Source organism: Podarcis erhardii (genome assembly GCF_964252035.2).
Source record: "Podarcis erhardii genome assembly, chromosome: Z".
In the NCBI taxonomy this organism is placed as follows: domain Eukaryota; kingdom Metazoa; phylum Chordata; class Lepidosauria; order Squamata; family Lacertidae; genus Podarcis; species Podarcis erhardii.
Window position 1 is genome coordinate 32,747,209 of NC_138504.1, and position 21,699 is coordinate 32,768,907.

Below are 21,699 nucleotides of genomic sequence, written 5' to 3' on the forward strand. Positions count from 1 at the left end.
CAAATCTTTGGATAGCTACTGCTGCCCCTGGCACACGCCTGCGCGTGTGATTTCCTCCCCGCAAATGGAGCCAGGAAACTTATTGCCCCTCAGTGAAGGGCACTCCTCAACAGCAAACTACAATTCCCATAACTCTTGTGGTGGGAGGGGATATAGGAGGCCAATACGCTTCGCGTCCAGGAGAGAGGCGGGCCTTTGGGCGCCACCGCAAAGCGAGAGCAGAGGAGTTCTACGCCACGCAAGCCATAGAGGCTGTAGGGCATCGAAAAGCAAGGCTCTGAAGCACAGTGCCCCCTCAGCGTGCACAAAAAAACCGTAGGGCGGAGGAGGCACGAAGAATCTGCCCGTCAAACCTCTTAGGGCTAGGGGTCCATTGAGATTTGGAAGTGTTAAGCGGGAACCTTATTCTCCTTTCCTCTTTACTCTCGCCCTCCAATCTTCTCTCTCTCTTGCAGCAGCAGCTGACTTAAGCTCCGCCCCGTAAAGGCGGCCGCCGGCCAATCCACGCTGCCCTCCTCAACTGGCCAATCCGCGCTCACCTCGCGTGCCTCGTGACTGGCACCTCTCCGCCCTCGCCGTAAAAGGAAGCAAAAATGGCGGCCAAGGTGGTCGGTCGGGGCGCCTGGGGCTCCGCGCGGAGGTGAGGCTGGAGCGGACCCGGCGAGGGTGGGGGGCGTTATTTGGGGGCGAAACGTTAGCAGTGAGCCCCGCCTCCCTCAGCTTGTCACTCAGTGGGGGCGATGGGGAGACGCTTCCTGCCCACGAGATTCTCCCCTCCTGAGAGAGAGAGAGCGCGCCAAGAGGCAGCCCCTTTCCCTGAGGGAGAGAAACCGTTTTTGTGGAACTCGCGGGGAGGGCAGGAGCTCCCGGTGGGTGCAGCACAGACCTCCCTCCACGCTGTATTAACTCAATATAACGGCAAGCATCGTTTATGCACCGCTTTCCCCTTGGTGAGCTCAAGGCAGTGGCTGCGTCCCCCAGCACCCCCATTCCACCCCTGCCACTTCCAATTTTATCCTCACTACACCCCTGTGATGTAGGTCATGCTAAGTGGTTTGAACAAGGTCTTCTAGCAGGAACCAGGAAGGTTGTGGCTCATAGCTGTCAACCGTCCCTTATTTGGTGGGAAACTCCCTTATCCCAGCGCCGTGTCCCACTGCTGTCCCTTATTGATGATGTCCCTTAAATTTCCTGAGTTTCATGCTCGCCCGGCTCGATAGGGAAGCAGTGGCTCGGGGTCCTCTGCGGTGAGAGAGAGCGCGTGCTGGCGCCGTCATCCTGGCGCAAGGAGTTCCATCGGCCCTTCCCCGCCCGAGGGGGGGGAGGGAGAGAGACTCTTGCCCACGCCGCCCACGAGCCCGGAGGTGGCAGCAGTGGTAGCAGCTGAGGAGGTGGCCTGAGGGAGGAGGAAGAGGAGGGGATGGGGAGGGAGGCAGAAGGGTGGTGCTTCAGCTGCCACCGCAGCGCCGCAACTGCCTCATGCCAGATTGACAGCATCTGTCAATCCTACCAATGTATGTAACTCTTTACAATAACAAAATCCCTTATTTGGGCTGCTGATCCCTTATTTTTGAAGCTGCTGGTCCCTTATTTTCAAATCTGTAAGTTGACAGCTATGTTGTGGCTGCATCAGAGGCACCAACTTGAATAAAATATTGGGGGGCCCAGGTAAGCCCCACCCCACATAATTGATCACAAGATGCAGTGCACACCATTCGAATGGCAATGTACATCAACTTGGGGAAGTTGGTGCCCTCTAATATTTTATTTTTGGGGGGGATGAAGGAACCTCACTCCCTAGTATTTGGCTCCTATGGACTGCATTGATATCTTCATGTAAGTCTGGTGTGTGTGTATATATATGTGTGTGTTTATATATATATATATATATATATATATAAAAATAATTACTGTTAATTTATTTTGTTTGTATCCCGCCGTTCTTACAAACGAAGCACGTGTCATATATAAACCTGCAGTATATAAAAGTAAAGCAATTAAAATCCAACTAAGTCTTCTGAAACCCATTGAAACGAATAGCTCTACATTACACCATGTTCATTATTTTTCAATGGGTCTGAGTAGATCTAGCAAATGAATGCAACCTATAGTTGCTGAAACTATTTCTAAATCAGTGTAAATTCTTATTTATTCTTCTGTAGGTTTGGCCTAGTTGCCTACCGGAAATACAGCAGTGGGGGCAGCTATCCCAACATCCCTCTGACAGCTCCTCTGCCTGGAGTGCCAAAGCCCGTCTTTGCCACTGTTGATGGCCAAGAGGGCTTTGAAACCAAAGTGACCACCCTGGAGAACGGGATGCAGGTGGCTTCCCAGAACAAATTTGGACAATTCTGTACAGTTGGGAGTAAGTTGATTTCAGTTGCAGCTATGCAGGTTTCCTGGTACCAGATTTATCTGCTTGGGTATATTATGTGACACATTTTGTGTGGTCCAGGATGGGAAAAGCAGACTATTCTCTGCTTTCTTCCCACCAGCAAACCCATCCTGGTTTTCCAATCTAAAGGGATGGGAATAATTTTGCTTTGGCAAAGAGCCTTATGTTTTGGGGTGGGGGTCATATTTGTGAAGAGGCTTTTGAGCCTTTCCTCCTGACATGCCTCCTGACTGGGTTCCCAATCCCAAGCGCAGGAAGATCTGAGCGTCCACACTACTTTTGGAGGGTAAACAAACTGATTCTCTTTTCTTCTCTCTCTTCTGCCCTTTTTTCAGTCCTTATAAATTCAGGCTCAAGATATGAAGCAAAACATACTGGTGGCATTTCACACTTTCTTGAAAAGCTTGCTTTTTCTGTAAGTAAAGTGATGAGTGATAGTCATATATACTTGAACTTACTCTTTGCAATTATGGGTGACAAACATCCATTGAAGTCAGTGGACCCAATCAGACTATGACTAATGTTAGGTATCACGCTGAACATATTATTGTAAACTGTCTTGCGGTCTCTTGATGAAGAGCGGTATATAAATTTAATAAGTGATATAACAGCAGCAGCAGCAGCAATTATCGTAATAACCTGTGATCCTTACTACTGTTATTTGGTAGCATGTATGTGCCCTATAATTCCCCTCACCCTTTTCATATCCAGCCTCCTCCCCATGTCCTGTTAATCCTATAAGTCTCTGAGAGAAACCCCCCCCCCCTCTCTTAGGCTATAGCCATAGTCACCCATGGCTAGAACATGGTTTATGCTGACATCCTTGCTTTTTCTGTTGTGCTTTCAGTCTACAGCTCAGTTTGGCAGTAAGGACGAAATCCTCCTCACTTTGGAGAAGCATGGCGGCATCTGTGATTGTCAGGCGTCAAGGTATGTCAATCTAAGCATCCTCTGCTGAAGACAAAATGATCAGGAAACAAATGGGCATCTGTCGAATTTGTATTTTATTCACTCTTTTAAAAAGCTAAATAATATATGGACCTCTAAAATAGGCCTTTTACTGTTGGACCTACTTTCACGCCAGGCTCTTATGTTAATCCTTTTTAGGGTTCAGATTAGAGCCTGTGTTGTGTTGTGGTTAGAGTATCACCTGGGAGACCAGGGTTCAAATCCCCACTTAACCATGAAGCTCACTGGGTGACTGTGGGACAGTCGCTGCCTCTCTCAACCTAACCTGGATTAAACGAGGAAGGAACAACGTGGGTCACTTTGTGCTCCTTGGAGAAAAGTTGGGATAGAAATGCAGTAAATAAATAACAAAACTGTTCTGACTTGTAGTAGCTTTCCAGGGTTTCTTAAGTCTGGTGCACATTTCTTCACATGCAGTTAAGACTGCTTTTTCATATAGTTTAAGAAAGGGCCTCAGCAGAATCACAGCAATGTAGGAGGTGTCTCAGGGCCATGACTTCACTGAGGCTGAATGTCCTAAACTGCTCATCAACCCAAATTCATCCACCTTTGCAGGGACACCACCATGTACGCCGTTTCAGCCGATGCCAAAGGCCTGGATACTGTTGTCAGTCTGCTGTCTGATGTGGTGCTACAGCCCAGATTATCAGGTGAGGCAGTACAAATCTTGAGACTGTAGCGAGAGAGAGGACTGAAACCCTGGCTTGGGGAGCCCCTGTTTCCACAGATAAAGACATAACAGGAGCTATGGTTGCTGCAGCAGATAGCATGAATATGGGGATTCAGGGCAGGAGAAGAGTAGCATGGGGGCATAAATGCATGTCCTCTGAAATTTATTTGTTGGCAACTCAGAGGCTTGGCTCTGTTTTGAGGACCATATTGCAGTTCAGGCAGGACTTTCCTTCCACATGAGAATGGCATGTGAATGTGCCGTCGTAAATGCAGCTTCAGTAAATGTGCTGTTGTACACTGACCAAAAGGTCAAGGAGTGACATTCTTGGCCTTGCTTTGAGTTTGGTTCTGTGAGCTGCATTCAAGGACCCTGTGCTCAGATCCTGCTTGCGGCTTTCCCATGGAGGCACCTCATTGGCCGCTGTGAGGACCAGAAGCTTGACTATATGGGCCACAGGTCTGACCCTGCATGGCTCTTCATATGTTCTTAGGATGCTTTTTTCTCTTGGAACAGATGAGGAAATTGAGATGACACGCATGGCGGTCCGCTTTGAGTTGGAGGACCTGAACATGAGGCCTGATCCAGAGCCACTGCTTACAGAGATGATTCATGCAGTAGGTCCTGTTTGAATCTGTTCCAGGAACATGTTTTTGAGATTGAAATTGAGTGCTCTGTGTGTGATGCTTGAGAATCCCTCAGCTGCACAGCTTAGGAAAAAGAGCAGTAGCTAAGAGACCACTTATCTCTTGAACTGACTATGAGGGTGCTCTTTGGGACGACACTGTCAGTGGGCCAAATAGGGGCATTACCAGAACAGCTGCCCAGTGCTGGTTCTGAGAGCCTTCCCAGACTGTGTACCTGTTCTAGGATAGGCTACCTCCCTAATTCCTGGACACAAGGAAAGCTCACTTAGAAGATCTCCATCTTGTTGTGATTAAGCCACTGGTTTTGTTGCTGGTGCTCTATGTTCACAAGAGTTGAATTTCTGCTGAAGGCAAAAACTTTTATTGTCTTGCCTGATAAACATATTTAGGCCAGTGGTAATCTCTTGCTAATTAGACTCTTGGGACTCATCTCTTATAAGGCAAGGGAATGCAAATGAATTTGTGGATCACTTCCCCCTCCCCCCAAAAAAGAGCCTCTCCATCCGTTTTTTCTCCCAATAGGCAGCTTTCAGTGAAAACACGGTAGGATTGAACAGATTCTGCCCGGCTGAAAACATAGACAAAATTGACAGGAAGGTTCTCCATTCATACATGCGGAATTACTACACACCCAATAGGATGGTATTGGCTGGCGTTGGGATCGAGCACGACCAGCTGGTGGACTGCGCCCGGAAGTATTTCCTTGGAGCTGAGCCTGTGTGGGGGAGCAGTACGGCTGCAGCAGTGGACAGGTCTGTCGCCCAGTACACAGGAGGGATCCTCAAGGTAAGCCAGAGAAAATCCACTCCTGCTAGCCAGTGGATGCTTAAAGAAGTGCTTCCAGGTGGAATTGGTGGTGCAAGCTTCGTATTGGAAGAAGCCACAGACTGTGGTGAACATCTGTTTTCTTTTTCTGATTATTTTCTCCCTCTGCAGCTGGAGAAAGACATGTCAGATGTGAGTTTGGGGCCCACCCCTATCCCAGAGTTGACCCACATCATGATTGGGCTGGAAACCTGTTCATTTCTGGTAAGGACCTCCCCACCCCCTGAAGCCTCTGCTTGCACTCGACATCCTTTACGCTGAACTCTCAGCCACCCACTGCCTTTGCTCCCCCACATTCTAGGAGGAAGACTTTATCCCCTTTGCCGTCCTGAACATGATGATGGGAGGAGGTGGGTCTTTTTCTGCTGGAGGGCCAGGCAAAGGCATGTTCACCCGGCTGTACCTCAACGTGCTCAACCGGTGAGTCTCTTCTGCTCAAGGGGCAATGTGACAGATCCCCTCAGAAGACCTCCTTGTCTGAGATCCCAGACTTGTGCTTCTGCATTGGGGATGAATTGCGCATTTGTACACGGGAGGTATTGAGCAGAGGGGAAGAGCAAGATGAGGGTGGAGGAGCCAGCAAGAATTGTTGCCTGTGGGAGTTCACCTTAGCTTTTCCGCTTTCCAGGCATCACTGGATGTACAATGCCACAGCCTACCACCACAGCTACGAAGACACAGGCCTCCTGTGCATCCATGCCAGTGCAGACCCCAGACAGGTGGGTGGCTTTCCTGGACTGATTTCACATCACAGACCACTTGGTGTCCAGTCTTGGGCATCTCGTCTGGCCACCTCATGAGCTGATCAGTGGTAACTGCAGTGTGGGGATGCATTTACAACCACAGCTAAAAGCTTTCCAGGCTGGCATGCAGACAGCCCTGGAATCCCACTGCTCTCAGTGGGGCAAGATTGGGTGATACTCTTCATCTTTGGGGGTTCCAGGAAGAACTCATTGGTGATCAGCATTTTATACAGTTGCCTTCCTTCCATCCTTCCTGTCCCAACTTGACAGCCACCTTCATTGCTGCTTTTCATCTACTTACTTCATTATTTGTTTCCAGGTTCGAGAAATGGTGGAAATAATCACCCGGGAATTCATTTTAATGGCAGGAGCAGTTGGAGAGGTTAGCTGTTCCCCATATTCCTAGAATTTACCTGCTGTTCTTAAACAGAGCAGCAGCAGCAAATACCCATCTGGGTACCTGGGAGGAGCTCCTGGGGAGGTTTGTGCTGCTCATGACTTTCTGGTGCCTTTGGTCACTGACCCTGCTCCCTCCTTCCCCATGGAGCACATGAAACAAAAGCCTGAAACATAAGTTGCGTTTGTCCTCGGTCTCTTCTTCCAGGTTGAACTTGAGCGAGCAAAGACTCAGTTGCAGTCCATGCTGATGATGAACCTGGAGTCTCGGCCGGTTATTTTTGAGGATGTCGGAAGGCAGGTGTTGGCAACTGGCATGAGGAAGCTGCCCCACGAGCTCTGTGTCTTGATTGGTAAGTAAACTTGACTGGCTTTTCTAGGGTCTCTTCTTTTTCTGGGCCTCATAGCTCAGAGCACCTGCTTGGCATGCAGAACATATCAGGTTCAGTCCCCAGCAGCATCTCCAGGTTGGGCTGGGAATGCCCTCTGCCTGAAACCCTAGAGAGCTGCTGCCAGTCAGTGTAGACAATATGCAGCTAGAGGGCAGCTTCTCATGTTCTTCTGAGGGAGAATATATTTTTGTAACCATCAGTTTTATTTTGGGCTCTTACCAAGACCAGCTTCATTGTCCCCACATCACTTTGACACTCCTGGGCACACACACAAAGCTCTGGCTCCTAATGCAGTTTTAGATCCCTCTCATTTCTCTAGCCACTTCTTTCTTTCTCTGGGCCACATGACTGCTGTTTGCTGGCCCCTTGATCTCCATTGCTCCTACTGCACCTCCTTCCTGGCTTAGATTTCCCTTTTTGTGCTAGTCATCCCAAACTCATCTCCTGCTAATAGTGGGGTGAGGAGCTTCCAGCTCTGAGGCTGAATGCATCCCTCTGGGCCTCACGATCCAGCCTTCATGACTTTCCAGAGGGTGTGCTCTGCACCATGTTGGGTGCCTTTGCCTGCTTGGAACGTGTCCTTTAGCTGTGCTGAGGTTTCTTGCTTTGGCTGGGTGGAGGCTAGAGAGATGTGTGGGTGAAAAGATACCTTTGGCTTTTACACAACTGGAATGTTACCTCCCATCTTAACAGAATAACATTCGCATCTGTTGCTCTATCCCTACTCAGTGCCTTTGGAAGGTGCGACCCTTGGGCTGGAAGCATTTGCCTGTTGTTTTTACAGTTCACCATTACAGTCCAATAGCCAATACCTACATGTACTCAGCACCAAATTTTAAAAACTAAATTTGCATAAGCAGAAACAGTGGCAATGTGGCTTTGCTTTGTATTGGTTCTGAATGTCCCTTGAAGCCATGCCTGATAGTTCCCCCCCCCCCCTTCTTTAGGCAAAGTGAATGCTAGCGACATCAAGAGGGTGGTGACAAAGATGCTGAGGAACAAGCCAGCTGTAGCCTGCCTGGGGGACTTGACTGAGCTGCCCAGTTATGAACACATCCAGGCAGCCCTTTCCAGCAAGGATGGGCGGCTTCCAAGGATGTATCGGCTCTTCCGTTAACAAGCCCTCTTGGATCCACTTGTCGAGATTTGTGGTTTCCCTGCCAAAGCAGCTCCTGTGTGTGCGAGCCCAGGAGAGGAAGCTTTGTGAAGGTTCTTCGGGCACCTTCGTAACTTTGAAAAGAGCACTCTGGGCCTGTCAACTCAAGCACCTTTGTCTCTGGAAACAGCTTCTTCTTAAGTTTCCTAAACAAACTGCAAAACATGCACCAGTGAAAAGACAGTGGAAAGAGCTGCCCACAAAACTACAGCCTGCTGATTTGATTTTATATGTGTTGCAAGCCACCCAAGAGTGGCTGGGGCAACCCAGCCAGATGGGCAGGGTTTAGACAATAAAATTATTATTATTATTGTTCTCAAAGTTTCTGTTTGTGTTGATTTTTTGTCCTAAATCAGGTGCCTGCAGCCCAGCGACAAAGACCTGTTCCACTCCATGGTAGTAAAGAACACAAATAAATTAATATAACAGGTCACGTGTTGTGATTACATACTGATTTTTGCTTGGCCACAGTAATATACTGATATAAAAATTAGAGACCCAAGGTGTATATTTTTGATTGTAACGTTTCAATATTTCACTATTAATTGCTTTTAACCTCTTAGCTAGATTGCACAAAGGGAAAGGTTTGATTTCTGTGTGAGGTTCCCTATCTAACAAGGTGGTGCAGATGGCCTTCCAGGATGTTGTTCTATCATGAGTTAGTTCTGGGCTGTAAAACCAGCCATCCTTGAAGTTTCTTGGGAGAAAGTAGAAGGGAAGTGAGATACAAGGAAGGCATGTCCATAGCCCAAAGACCTGGTTGCCAGAGTAGCAGTGATAGAAGCATGACATTTGAGACCAATGGCCTGGCCACATTTGGGCCACTCCAAGGTGATTGCAAGGGTGAAGATACTGATATGGAGCCATGTGTGGTTTTTGTTGTGTTTTGTTTTTTTACTTCTCATGACCCATAACCTTTCCTGATGTACGTAGAAGGATGTTTATGTTTTAAGAATGTTTAGATATTTTGTGGCTCTTTGTGTGCTGCCAAAAAGCCCTTGTTCTGATGCTCCTCATGGCAGACTTCTTAACTGGGAGTTCTAGCCTATTGCAATAGCTACAATCAATGCTGCGTCCCTCCTGGACTTGAATTAATTTCCTTGGTTCTATGTTTTATTTAAGAGGTGGTCCCTCAGCTGGGTAACAAACAGAGTGGTGTAGAAGTACATTCTTACTACAATACTTGTGTAGAAGTATATGCCACTATTATGGTCTTTCACTTAGGCAGGAAGAGTAAAGTGCTTAACAGTGACTGGTGGCCTCAGGCGAATATTTGGGCTATCTGAAGAATGGGATTCGTTTCCTCTCCTACTGCCCACTTACCCATGGCCAGCCTTTTCCTCTGCCTCTATAGAGTTACAGCAGCTTAGCCAGTGGTAGCTTCAAGTATGCTTGCAATGCCCCATCATGAACAAAAGAGCATTGCTGGATCAAGCCAATGGATTATCTAGTCCAGCATCCAATTCTCACAGTGGTCAAGCAGATGCCCCGATGGGAACCCTACAAACAGGACCTGAGTACAACAACATTCTCCCCTCCTGTGGTTTCTGGAAAACTGTTTTCAGAGGCAGGAAGTGACTGAAAATGGAGGCAGTACACTGCCATCATGGCTGATAGTGACTGGTAGATCCACAGAGGCACATCAGGACTCTTAATTTTTAAAAGACATTCAAATTGGTGGCCCCTGCCACATGGAAGCCAAATTTTAACTTCTGTGAAAGAGGGGCAACTCAAACCAGTCACTACCAGAATGATGTCCCCCTATCCCAAATCCATTTGTGCACAACAGTGATGAACAGGGGAGATTCCTGCATCTTGGGGCATTTACAGGTGTGAAATTTGCCATGAGGCACAAAATTCAACCTATTAAAGACACAAGCTCCTACTCTAACATGGAATCATATTAATTTCCTTTTGCATTATTTACTCTGAGCAGAGTTTAACATGTCACAACATTTAGGGGTGGGGTCCTGCCTTTTCTAAATGACTGAAAGCTTATCCTAACCTGATGGAATGCCTTCTGTTTGCTTTGTGAGGATGTTTGATGGTGAATCAACAATGCAAACTGCAGCTGAAGAAGAAGGAAACCTTGACACATTTGAAATAAGTTTTTAGAAATCCAGCACTTGGTTTATTAAATTATGGACACAAATGCAGTCCAGAGCAGTAACAAGCAACCAAATGGTGGAAGGGTAAACCCAAAACTCCAACATGCCTGCGGCCCTGCTTTGCACCTGTTTACAAGTCAAAATTTGGTCTTGCCACAAAGAATACTGATTTTTGTAGCCAGCTGGGAAGAGACAAGCAACAAGGGTTCTTGGTTCAATGAAACCAGAAAGCCTTCTATTTCTTAATACTACTAATCTATGTCCAGGTCTGGGAATGAGGGAAGATATCCGAGGCCCTTCCCAGGAGTTGCAACATGCCATCAGCACTCTCCCTGGCACTTCCTACTTCAAAAATAAATGTGCCTGTTCCAAATGGGAACTTTGCTCTTTCTGGAATTGAGAAAACCATGTGTTTTGGGGGGCAAATGAAGCTAGCAGCATGCTCAAATGTTTCTGCATATTCAGCTTCTTGGTGGCAGGGAACGAATGGAGTAAAAATACAGATGCAGAATGTTCCCAGAGCTGGTCCCCAGAGGCACCTGATGAAAACCAAGATGTGAGCACATGGTCTTAAAACACAAAAAGGATGCCCATGACCCTTTTTCAGGCAACAAGTTTCCCAAAACGGCATCAATGAGACAAGGGAGCATCTCAGTCTAGGAAAGTCTCCCCCCAGCTCCACTGGACAAGTTTGTTGCCTTCTTGTGATCAAGTGTCTACAAAGAGCCAGTCACTGTCAACCTCAAGAGCATTCCTTCCATGTTTCCAGGCACAGCAGCGACAAGGCAGTTTCAAAGACCTGATGGCAGGAGGCCCCAAGCGACAGATGCTGGCGCTCTTTCCTGCACAGGCCCTTTCACTGCGGGGAGCAGTCAGAAGCTCCTCTTGTGCCCAGCTCAGAAAAGCCCTCTTTGGATGGCCCTTTGAGGTCAGGAAACAGAACAGACGGCACTGGCTTTTTGGTCCTTGAGTGCTTGCTTCCTCTGAAGTTCCCTGGTGATACGTCGCCTGATGCCAATCAAGTAGAGTTCTCGATCAAACAGGCCAGCAGCCAGTGGGATGCTGGAAAGAGACAAGGCAGCATTTAGGTGGGAAGTGACACGCAGGTGGAGGAAGCTGCATCTTCACAAGCCATAAAAGCAGGACTCCTGGCATCTCCAACACTTGATGAACTCTTAACTCCCAGCAACCCCAGTAGCCAGCATCGTCAAGGCTCAAGGAAGATGCTGGTGCTGATGGTGGGGAGTATTATTCAGCAACATCCAGAGGGCCTCTGTTTCCCCATCCTTGCTGTCAAGCGATATCCATGCCAGGTGTGGGGAACGTCCAGATGCTGCTGGACTATGACTTCCACCAGCCCCAGTGGCTGAGTAGGATGAGAGGAATTGAGAGTATAATAATAATAATAATAATAATAATAATAATAATAATAATGATAATAATAATAATAATGTAGTATTACTTATATCACACCCATCCAACTGGGTTGCCCCAGCCACTCTGGTTAATCATGCTACTGCCAAAATCAAGACTTTTTACTGAATTAGACCACACATCCCTCTCTGGGGACTAGTTTGCAAGACCTGTGCTGCCTGCCCATGATGCAATTCCTGTGCCAATGTGGTTCCCTACAGCAGGGGAACAAGTGCTACCAGTCTGCTCTCTCTTGGAGGCTGCTTAGTACCTACCCCTCACCTCCAGCCCTCCATCAGATTCATGCCAAAGGCCACCACGACGCAAAGTGTCAATACTAACTTGTCTCTTCCAGGCCTGACTTTGACACGAAATAACCCATATACAGGCCGGTGGTCTGACGTTTTGATCCCAAGGCAGGAAGAGTATTTCACAGCTTGAATGTCATCCTTGTGACGGCTCCGGTAGATCACACGATCCTGAGAAGTCCAAGGGGCAAAGAGGGGAAAGGCGAGTTAATCGCTACAGCAGAGAAACAGCCAGCTCTCTTCCAAAGGCACTTTCCTTTTCACAAGCATAAAAGACACTCAGTGGTAAGTGCTGTACTTCTTTCCCACCAAGGCACAATATCATTCTTCCTGAACTTTCCAGGTGAGATGCTGTCTGCTGCTCATGTAGAAGTTCTTACCGTGTACGAGGGTGTCCTCTGCTTGGAGGTAGTATCGTAGGAGTCCTGCCCAACATCAAACTTGTAGGAAGGGCGGAAAAGAATGGGAGCCTCTTGGAACCCCTTGAAAATTGATCCTGTGGGAGGGAAGGACGCAAAGAGTCAACTTTCCCCATGGCTTCATCAGGGATGAATCAAGCTTTAGTTTTGGGATGGAAACATGGCTGTGATATTCTCCTTACCACTGGCCATTTCCTTAATCAACTGGTCATGCTGTAGCAACTTAGACATGTCCGCTTCCAGCCCTTGGCTAAGGATCTGCTCCACCACCTCCCGATCCTCGTTCAGGCGGAAATTGAAATCCCCGAACCAAAATACATTGTCAAAGTGGGTTGTGACGTCTGCTGCAGAGCCAAATGAAAGGGAGCTGGGATTAGGTGAGGAATCTTACCACGACCCTATTTCAGCTGAAGATCCAAGATGCAGAAGTTCAGCAACCAAATGTGAGATGCAGGAGTTTGATGAGATTGTCACAAGCCTTGACCTTCAAGAAGCACGTAAATAAACTGCTAAGTACTGCCACTGTTAACATTCTAAATTAAGGGGGATGCCTCCACAGCAGCTTAGCTCTGGAGCTCCCTTCTTCAAGGGCTTTATGGTGGCCTAAATACATTCTCTTATGTTTACTGGGCCAAAGGAAAAGAAACTATAAGTGATGAGGTTTTCAATCTCTCTAAAGATTGTGGACTTCCTCCTCCTTCCTTGCAAGGAGGGCAGCAGATTAGAAGTTTCAGCCTCTAGTTAGTGGAAAGTCATTGCCTGTAATTGGCAGTTCCTCTACGTCACACTAAACTGTGGTTTAGCATGACATGCATGAGCAGGAGGAACTCCAGCAAATTTCAGGCTCTGCCTTGCAGCTGGAAGGAGGAGCTCAAAAACATTCACTTTGGCTTGTGTTAACTGTGTTTACCATTAACCACATGAGGGCTAGACCACTCATTTGGAGAGGAAAATCAGCTTATTATTTAGAACTAAGTTTTCCATGGTGGTTTACATTTACTGGGAAGGAGCAGCTCATTACAAAACTGCAAGTATTTCACACAACAAAAAAGGGCCTTTCTTCCAGACATCAAGCTACTCACAAGGACTGGAGCGATAGGGGTTGGTATCAGGAATGTTTTTTGGAAGTGTAAGAGCCTGGATGGTTTTGTTGTAGTCCAGGACCCTCTCGTACACTTTGCCATCTCCAGCTGAAAAAGAAAAGACAGTCTGCTTAATGCAAGGCCTCTTGAAAACAGGAGACAGGGGACAGAGTTCATGGGTAGCTTGCTCTGGCAATTAATTATCAAGAGATTCCTATATGGAGAAGAGGCGATGGATTCTGTTTTGAAACCCAGCTGTACTGCACAGGTCCTGGGCAGGATGGGGTGTGGTCCACAAGGCTGAGTCAAGGCAGCCCAATTTAGCAGTCAGCACCATCAAGCAGGTTAAGCAAGATTTTCCTCACAACAGACTGTCCAAGGATCCAGAAATGCCACACATACAAATACAGACATCCAGCAACAGAAAAATGGGAAAAGGACAAAGACTGGGGAGAGGGACAAACCCCAGAAATGCCAACAGAGGATAGTACATTAGAAGCTCTATGTAATCTATGACTTGGATGAAAACATCTGGTCAATTGCCTTTCCTCTGCTTCCGTCTCTCTCTCACAGACACACAGTCCACAGTCCACAGTCCACAAATACCCAGCCTGATCTGCATGGTTCATTTTAGAGCCTGCTCTTGAAATGAGATGTTGGTGACAAGTCCCATTCAAACCATTGATCCTGGAAAGAAGGGGCAGCAGTGTTCCTTGCCCCATCTGCTGCTTATATATGGGGATGGGGGCCTGGGGAGATACTCACATGTGAAGTGGGAGGTAATGAAGAGGAAGGAAGTGCCGAAGAAGGTGAAGCAAACTCCGAGGGCCCCCTTGGTCTTGATCTGAGACACAATGCGAGTTGTCACGGTGGCATATTCCACCTCTGGAACGAAGGAGGGAGAGAATGCCTGTCACAGGTGATGCACCCAACTCGTGGCCAACCCCGACCTCTGGCATAAACCAAGATCACAGGCCAGTGGTGGTGGTTAAACAAGGGACTTTCCTTCCAAGAAAAGTTGAAGCTTCTGCTTATATTGGTGCAGATTTCATCACATTGAAGAAAAACAGTAACAACCGACCCCTGGGTTTGAGTCATTTTAATTCTGTTGGATATTGCAGTTTTATGGGCATTTTTAAAATTAGATTGATTATAAATGGCTAGCTTCTCTCTCTCCTATCTCCCAGTCCCTGCTTCGGAATGGTTTTCTAGGATTTGGGATATAGCAGTAATGTATAATATAAATTAATTTATTGTAACCATGCATGGGGAAATATTCTGTATGAATTATTGAAAAAAAGAGCAATTTTAGTTTTGGTTTGGAATTAGAAGTTTGGAGAAGACATTAAGACCCTGTTTATTATTTTTGTTACTTTAAAAAGAGTAATATATTATGTGCACATTTTTTTCTCTTTTTGTCCTATTCTGTGAAACATAGTAAGAATGAGAAAATATTATGTATGGTTTATTTTAATTTTCTGGAAGCTGCCTTGACCCCTAAAGGATAGATAAATAAATAAATAAATACTGTCCCTAAATAAATTTAAATCCAGCTTGATTAGATTTAATACTTATACCTTGCTTTTCTATCCAAGTAATAATCAAAGCAGCTTAACTAATAAACTGAAACTGATACGGGGACAAATAGAAGAAAACACCTTCACCCCGGTATGGCTCCCCTTTATCACATACACAGCCCAACAAGACGACAAGAATCCACCAATAGCATACAAATCAATATGGTTAATTTGATGCAAAAACACCCACCCACCCCACTCACACATGAAAACAAAGTTCACCATGGCCAATCACAAACAAACAACCACACCCTAGGCCAACCCCAGCCTCTCTCACCACCAAAGGAACACAAGCGAATAATAACGAGAACCCACAAAAGTGACGCTGACACAAAACCCCACACATACACTAAGTAGAAGCATTGCCACCCACCCCCACCCCCCTCACCCATTCCCCTCTTCACCTCTTTCCCCCTTTTCTTCCTAATATAACACTCATGTCTCATCAAATGAAATTGATCTGTAGAAAATGTAACTTGAAAAAAGAGACATTGCACATACTTTTGTAAACCAAGAAACCTTTAATTAAAAATATGTTTAAATTAAAAAAATGCAAAGCAACAAAAATACTAAAACTACATATTCAAGATCAACGATAAGAAATCCAATGCATAAATGACTTAAACTTTTTTCAAAGACCACCCAATTGGCAAGCCCCACCTGAGCAGAACCAGATGAGGTCCCTCCGCAGGAAAACTGACATGTAGAGTACACCGTGAGATGCCGCATAGAGCATGACGTAATGGGGGCCCAGCGTCTCCTGCAAGCGGATCTCCCACTCACGCCTGGCAGGGGGAAGCAGAGGAAAGGAAACCTGTTGCGCGAGCGTCTCCTCACCCAGCCTTGAAGTCCACCAGACATGTTTCAAAAAGGCTTGCTAGTGACAAGTGTCAGGCTCATTTACATGACATGGGGTGTCTGACACTGTTCTAAAAAGTGCAGGGAATCCTCAGCAGTGCCCCCAGATTTAGGTTGTACCCAGCTAAGTCCTACTCAGAGCAGACCCACTGAAATAAATGAACGTAAGTTAGTGTCATGGACTGGCTGAATGCAGAGGAGATGGGGAACCCCTTAGGGAACCCCTAAGGGAGGAAGGCTCAGAGCCAGAGGATTTGTGCTGAGACTATGATGCGTGGTCAGAGGGAGAAGGAGCAGGCTGGAAGGAGGAGGTGTCAGCAGTAGGAGAGGTGGCAGGGTTTAGTGAGCAGGAACAGGCTGTGGCAAAGGGCAGTTCAGACTGAGGCTGAAGCAGATGCTAAAGAGGAAAGGGATCAAGAGGCTGCTGAAGAATACAGGGAATCTCCGCCTACTGCTGCGACCAGCTCCCCTCACCCAGTCTCTGAGAATGCACAGAGAAATGAAAAGAGCAGTGATTAGTTGTGTGCAGACGCGGTTTGCGACTGCATGGGGAAATCTCTGGAGAGAAGAAGTCTTAGAGAGGGGTGGGAAGGCAGGAAACTTTAGTCCTTGCAACTGCTTCACTGGGGCAAGACCTCCTAGGAGAAGTTGCTGAGACCACTAGGCCTGAGCTCTGTGGCTGGTTTCCTTGAATAAAGATTTAACTTCACTGGCCTCAGGTAATTTGTTGTTTTCGTTACTGACCTACACTTGACTCAAGCCCTGACAGTTAGCCATGTCCATCAGCTTAAATGCATCTACTCTGAGTAGGACTAGTACTGGATGCAACCCCAGACTTCCTAATCCTGCCAAGGAACTCTCCACTCCACCCACAACAGAGGCGAGGCAAAGGCCTCCTGCCTCCCAGGAGCCCTGGGGCCCTTATTTCAGACACTGACAATGATCCAAACTGAAGAAACAGGGTACACTTGCATCAGGCAGCAGGAGGTCTGTACTGGCTATACTCTACAAGGGGAGAATTGCCCTGCATGAGGTCATGTGGCAGTGCTCAGCTACAGACTTCGACCCCTTGCAGGCAAACCACCCTCTGTGCAGTGGGTGGGGGTTACGAGGCCAAAGCCAGCTTCTCTTGGTTTCCATACCTATCTGGGCAGCCTTCTTGGATCCCTATCACATACATGTCCTGGGCAAAGTCAGGGCCTGGCGGCAGCAGGAAATCATCCAACACCTCAGGAAGTTCCTGCAAGACAAGGAAGACTTTTCCAAACTCTAGGTGAGTACTTAAGTGGGAGGGTGATAGGGAAGGAGAAGGAATGGACTCTCAAGGATACAAGCGCCAACATGTTTAGGGGATGTAACCAGCAAGCTGACTACTAATCAATCCCATGCAGGTTCGTTAAACCAATAGAGTTCTTTAGGTTTACAGACACACATCATGCACTCCAGGTGTGCTTCCAATAAAGTTTCCATAAAGGTATAAAACAAGTTCAAAACAGGACTCATAAAGTGGCATCACTAGGGAACGTCTACACTTCTTAAGTGGCACATGTAAAATGTCACAAGGGATGTGAGCTGGAATGATCTACTCTGCCATCTTGCTTGTTGTATGTGGGCAAAGCTGTTATTGTGGCCAGATTTGCAGGATGTGCATGACAAGAGGGAGGAAGAGGCTTCCCAGACAGTTTTGGACACAACTATGCATAGAAACATAAGAAGCCGCTTGATACTGAGTCAGTCCATCTAACTCAGTATTGTCTACAATGACTGGCAGTAGTGGCTCTGCAGGCTGAAGATGCCTCTGGAGATGGAACCTGGGACTTTATGCATGCAAAGCAGGTACTCTGCCATTGAGCTATGATGGCCCTTTCCAAATAAGTATTCTTGACTTGGCCAGGCTCCCTGGATCAAAGGCCAATCACCAGGCAAAGCCCCCAGCCAGCCTTTTTCTTCCCTCACCTTTTGGCCCTGCATATTCCAGGTGGCAACAAAGATGCCAATGTTCCGGTCAGGAAAATACCGGTTCAATTCCTCTGCTCCCAGCAGTGCACCAGTCGCCAAAAGGCTGCCTTCCAAATAACTTCTGTAGGGAAAGATAATGCATTGTTATTTCTTTTTAAAAAAAATATTATAAATTTGCTTCATTTGAGGCTGAAGTGAAAACTGCCCAGTGATGCAACAGAACTAATGTCCTGCCTGGGTGGGGTTTCTTTACAGGTGGAGGTGTGCTTGCCACATCCTGCACTCTTGGTGCTTGAAAGATGGGTCTGGAAACAGAACAACAGCTGATGAGGCCACTGTGATAGTGAAGGAATACACTCCTAAAACCCAACACATAACCTGTTCACTGCATTCAAGACCAAACTCCTCCAAGAGAGTCCCATTGAGAATATGCAGCAGTAAATCAAACTGTAAGATGTAACTCAAGCATGTGTCACTATGGCCAGATCTGCACCCTCAAGGCACTGGCTGGCATGTCAGTCTAAGTGGAGCTGAGGCCTTGCTGGCCAAGGCTGTCACCTGGACAACTGTAATGCTACAATCCACTATCCCAGATTGCCTTCCTCATTCTTTCTTCCTTGGGAAATGAAAAACAAAACAAAAACAGAGTTTGGGAAACATCCTATGAGAGTCAGGGAAGGCAGGCAGGTGGGGAATTACCTAGTTGAAAGGTAGTGCCCTTCTATTATGTATTGGTGTAACAAAATATAGCAGGATGCTGAATCATAAACACCACTGGGAATCCTGTAAAATATATTATGTACTTCTATTTATCTGCTCCCCACCCCTTCATTCCTTTCTTCAAACAAGTTGTGCTTCTTAGTGCTATTTATTTCTTTTTGTGTGTATTTATATTCATAAGCTATGGGAAATAAAAAGATGAAAGCAAATGAACTAAAAGTTTAAATCAAATATATTTTTAAAATCTAAGGGGCCCTTTCAGGAAAGAGATGAGAATGGGTTATCAGATTCCTGCCAACTCCTGTTCCTAAGTCTTTCCCTGGGACAACCTCAGGGATTTTTTATTCCAACAGAAAATTCCGTCCCCACCTCACTGAGCACCCAGTGAGAATTAGCATAAGTGTACCTGTGGAGGAATGCTCCTCATGACTCCCCCTCTTGACCTCCCCCCACGCTACAAGGACCCTACCTGTTCCGCACATCCCTGACGCGGATGGGGGTCAAGAGACTGAAAGTGGACTTCATAGAGGTGGTGGAGCAGTTGTCACAAACCATCCCGCGGCTGTGGAGCCTGGTGTCACTCCAGCTGCTGCCTGCCCTTGGAAAGGCACTCTGGGAGCAAAGCCTGTAATCCGCCCAATCTGGGTCGATCCTATTAGTTGTCCTCAGAGAAGGGAAGGAGCCATCAAGCTCCAGAGGGGGCGGAGGATGGGTGGGCATCACTCTAGACAGCTTCCCATGCAAGTTGCCATGCCTGGTGGGGGGCGCCTCCGAAGCTTGCTGCAAGCCACAGAGGGATTCCTGGTCACAGTGTGAATTGCTTGTGGAGGCTGCCATCTGTCCCAGAGGATTCTCCCCTTGGAGGGATCCATTGGAGGAGCTCATCTCGGAGGGATCCACCAAGCTGTCTCGGCTCATCCTGAAGAGCCTCCTCCTCCGCCAGATCAGTTCATCGAGAGAAGAAGTTCGCTCAAGTCTTGGGGGCTTGCGGGGAGGCTTTGGGGTGAATGACCTGAGCTCCGTGTGGGCCTGGAACCCTTCTAGATGGCTTTCCAAAGCGTTGTTGAAAAAGGAAGCCTGGATTTCTTGCTGGTGCTTGGAGAGGAAATCCACGTTGTCACCCGCCTCCTGTCTGGCAGCCCGAGCAGCCTCCTTGGGTGGTATGTTTTGTGGTACTTTGTCCTCAGGGTTCGGTGTGTGCTCCATTGTCCCCTAGGAAAATCCATTGGATATCCCATCTATGCAGAAGTCAAGGCAACAGCCTAAGGCATGTTTTCCTGAGTGGGAAAAGAACCCCAATCAGGACACCAGTGTCAGGAACGGAAGGCCCGTTGCCTGAACATGAAGATGCATTGCTGGGATCCACCTAGGAATAAAATAACAACAACAACAACAATAATTTATTTTGTATTATTATTATTATTTTAAAAAAAAGATTAGCCAAGATCTCCAGGCATTATTAAAGGCTTCCCATCTAAAGCTCCCAACCTCCACATAGGATCTCTGCTCTCTAGAATAACTGTTTTTTATTAGTTTTTATAGGAGTGCTTTTGGTGTTTTATGTTGTTATTGTGTTGGACTGTGAATATGACATTCTGGGCTCCCTTTGGGCAGGACAAAGATGTAACAAGCAAATAATTTAAATATATTATTGATTAGCCAGATCACTCCCATTTGGCAGGTGGCCAGCTGAGTGACTCACAAGTCAGGAACCTGGGATGAGGGTGCATCAGTTGATTCAGGGGTGCTTTATTTCCACAGCCTGCAACTGTGTGGGAACACCGTCATGAGCAGTGACAGTGTTTGTGTACACAGAATCTGCCTGGCAGTAGCTGTTCAAGTCTAAAGCTCCGGAAAGGTGCTGCCACTCTAAGGCTCAGTCACACCCCTCCGTTTCCCAGAGAAGCTGCAAGGACCCATAGCTACAAGCAAACAGTTTGACTCAGCCAACACACCTTTTTCCATAGGTTTCTCAGGGATTGCTTGAATCAAGAAATATGAGGTTGGCAGTCAATGTGGCCCAGTGTTTGGGAAGAAGACAGGACTGGATTCAAGACCTGCTTCTTCTACAGCCGCTCTTGCTTAGCCTCTTTAGCCCTGTCTATAAAATGGGAATAGCAGCTGCCTCTGTAGGCTCAAGCACGCTAAGCAGCAGTGGCTGATGGCTCTATCCTAAGGCCTTTGTCAAGGCAGTGATCCAGAGCTCAAAAGGAGGGATGCCAGCAGAACAAGGGCCTGTTTTGAAACTGTAAAAACTTTAGCATACACTGTGAGTTTCAATGGGATGTTTAAGCAGCTACCCAGCTATGTTATACTAGAGAATAGAGCAGACCCACTAGAGGTTAATGGAACTAAGTTAGTCGTGTCCACTATTCTGCAGTGTGTGTTTATACATTTATATTGACCTAAAAAATAAAATGCTGCTGTGATACAGTATTTAATACAACCACACACACACACACACCAATGCATGTAAGCACGAAATGGAACTCTACCAAAGTTTTCGCTGGATCCCTTTTAGAATTGCGGTTTGTCACCAAGATAATATATATGTCATTGTGATTAACCAACAAAAAATATCATTTGTATTAAAGCAGCCGATGAAGGAGCGATTCAAACCGTTTCCCTGCATATTATTCACAGTAATAATATGTAACACAGTAACATGCGTATACACACAGAACGTGCGCTGAGACACCCTGTCCCGGGACAAGCCCCCACCCTCATCCTCTTCCCTCCAGTCCCACCCCCCGCCTCCATCAGCACCCCCAAACCTGCAACTCTCTGAATGAGGCCAGGCCGCTTTCCTCCCCGGCCTCTCGTCGCCGCTGCCCTCCTCTGCCTCCTCCTGCGGGGCCTCCCTGCTGCTCCTCCCAGCCGCTTCACTCCGCGAGGGGAGCCAGAAGCTCGAGTCCTTCTCGGAACCGCCGCCTCAGAGATGGGCCTAGCGGCGGGGACTCCAATTCCCATCAGCCCCTGCGAGGGCGGCCAATGGCAGGGCATGACGGGAGTTGGAGTTCCGAAACACCTGTAGAGGTGTCCTGGAGGGGGTGTCTTCCCCA

At 47.2% G+C, this 21,699-nt stretch overlaps 2 protein-coding genes across 3 annotated transcripts; one reads left to right on the top strand and one right to left on the bottom strand.

Moving 5' to 3' along the window:
- The first annotated feature begins 518 nt into the window (after nt 1–518).
- Nucleotides 519–8,508, top strand: PMPCA (peptidase, mitochondrial processing subunit alpha). The gene is made up of 13 exons (XM_081848534.1): nt 519–640; nt 2,163–2,365; nt 2,731–2,810; nt 3,243–3,325; nt 3,920–4,014; nt 4,551–4,651; nt 5,204–5,467; nt 5,618–5,710; nt 5,808–5,926; nt 6,135–6,225; nt 6,569–6,631; nt 6,854–6,998; nt 7,985–8,508. The coding sequence occupies exons 1-13, from the start codon at nt 594–596 to the stop codon at nt 8,152–8,154; spliced, it is 1,554 nt and encodes a 517-aa protein (XP_081704660.1). The 5' UTR covers nt 519–593; the 3' UTR covers nt 8,155–8,508.
- A 1,789-nt stretch (nt 8,509–10,297) lies between these two features.
- INPP5E (inositol polyphosphate-5-phosphatase E) lies at nt 10,298–21,596 on the bottom strand. 2 transcript variants are annotated; one of them, XM_081848354.1, is made up of 11 exons: nt 21,412–21,596; nt 19,107–20,003; nt 17,915–18,038; nt 17,101–17,198; nt 15,761–15,885; nt 14,289–14,408; nt 13,524–13,631; nt 12,624–12,782; nt 12,403–12,518; nt 12,057–12,193; nt 10,298–11,363 (listed from the first exon to the last, which is right to left on the bottom strand). In XM_081848354.1, the coding sequence occupies exons 2-11, from the start codon at nt 19,841–19,843 to the stop codon at nt 11,231–11,233; spliced, it is 1,857 nt and encodes a 618-aa protein (XP_081704480.1). In that variant the 5' UTR covers nt 19,844–20,003; nt 21,412–21,596; the 3' UTR covers nt 10,298–11,230. The 2 variants fall into 2 exon arrangements, with proteins under 2 accessions (XP_081704480.1, XP_081704479.1); XM_081848353.1 differs by having other exon boundaries at nt 12,624–12,785; nt 21,412–21,595.
- Between the last annotated feature and the right edge of the window lie 103 nt (nt 21,597–21,699).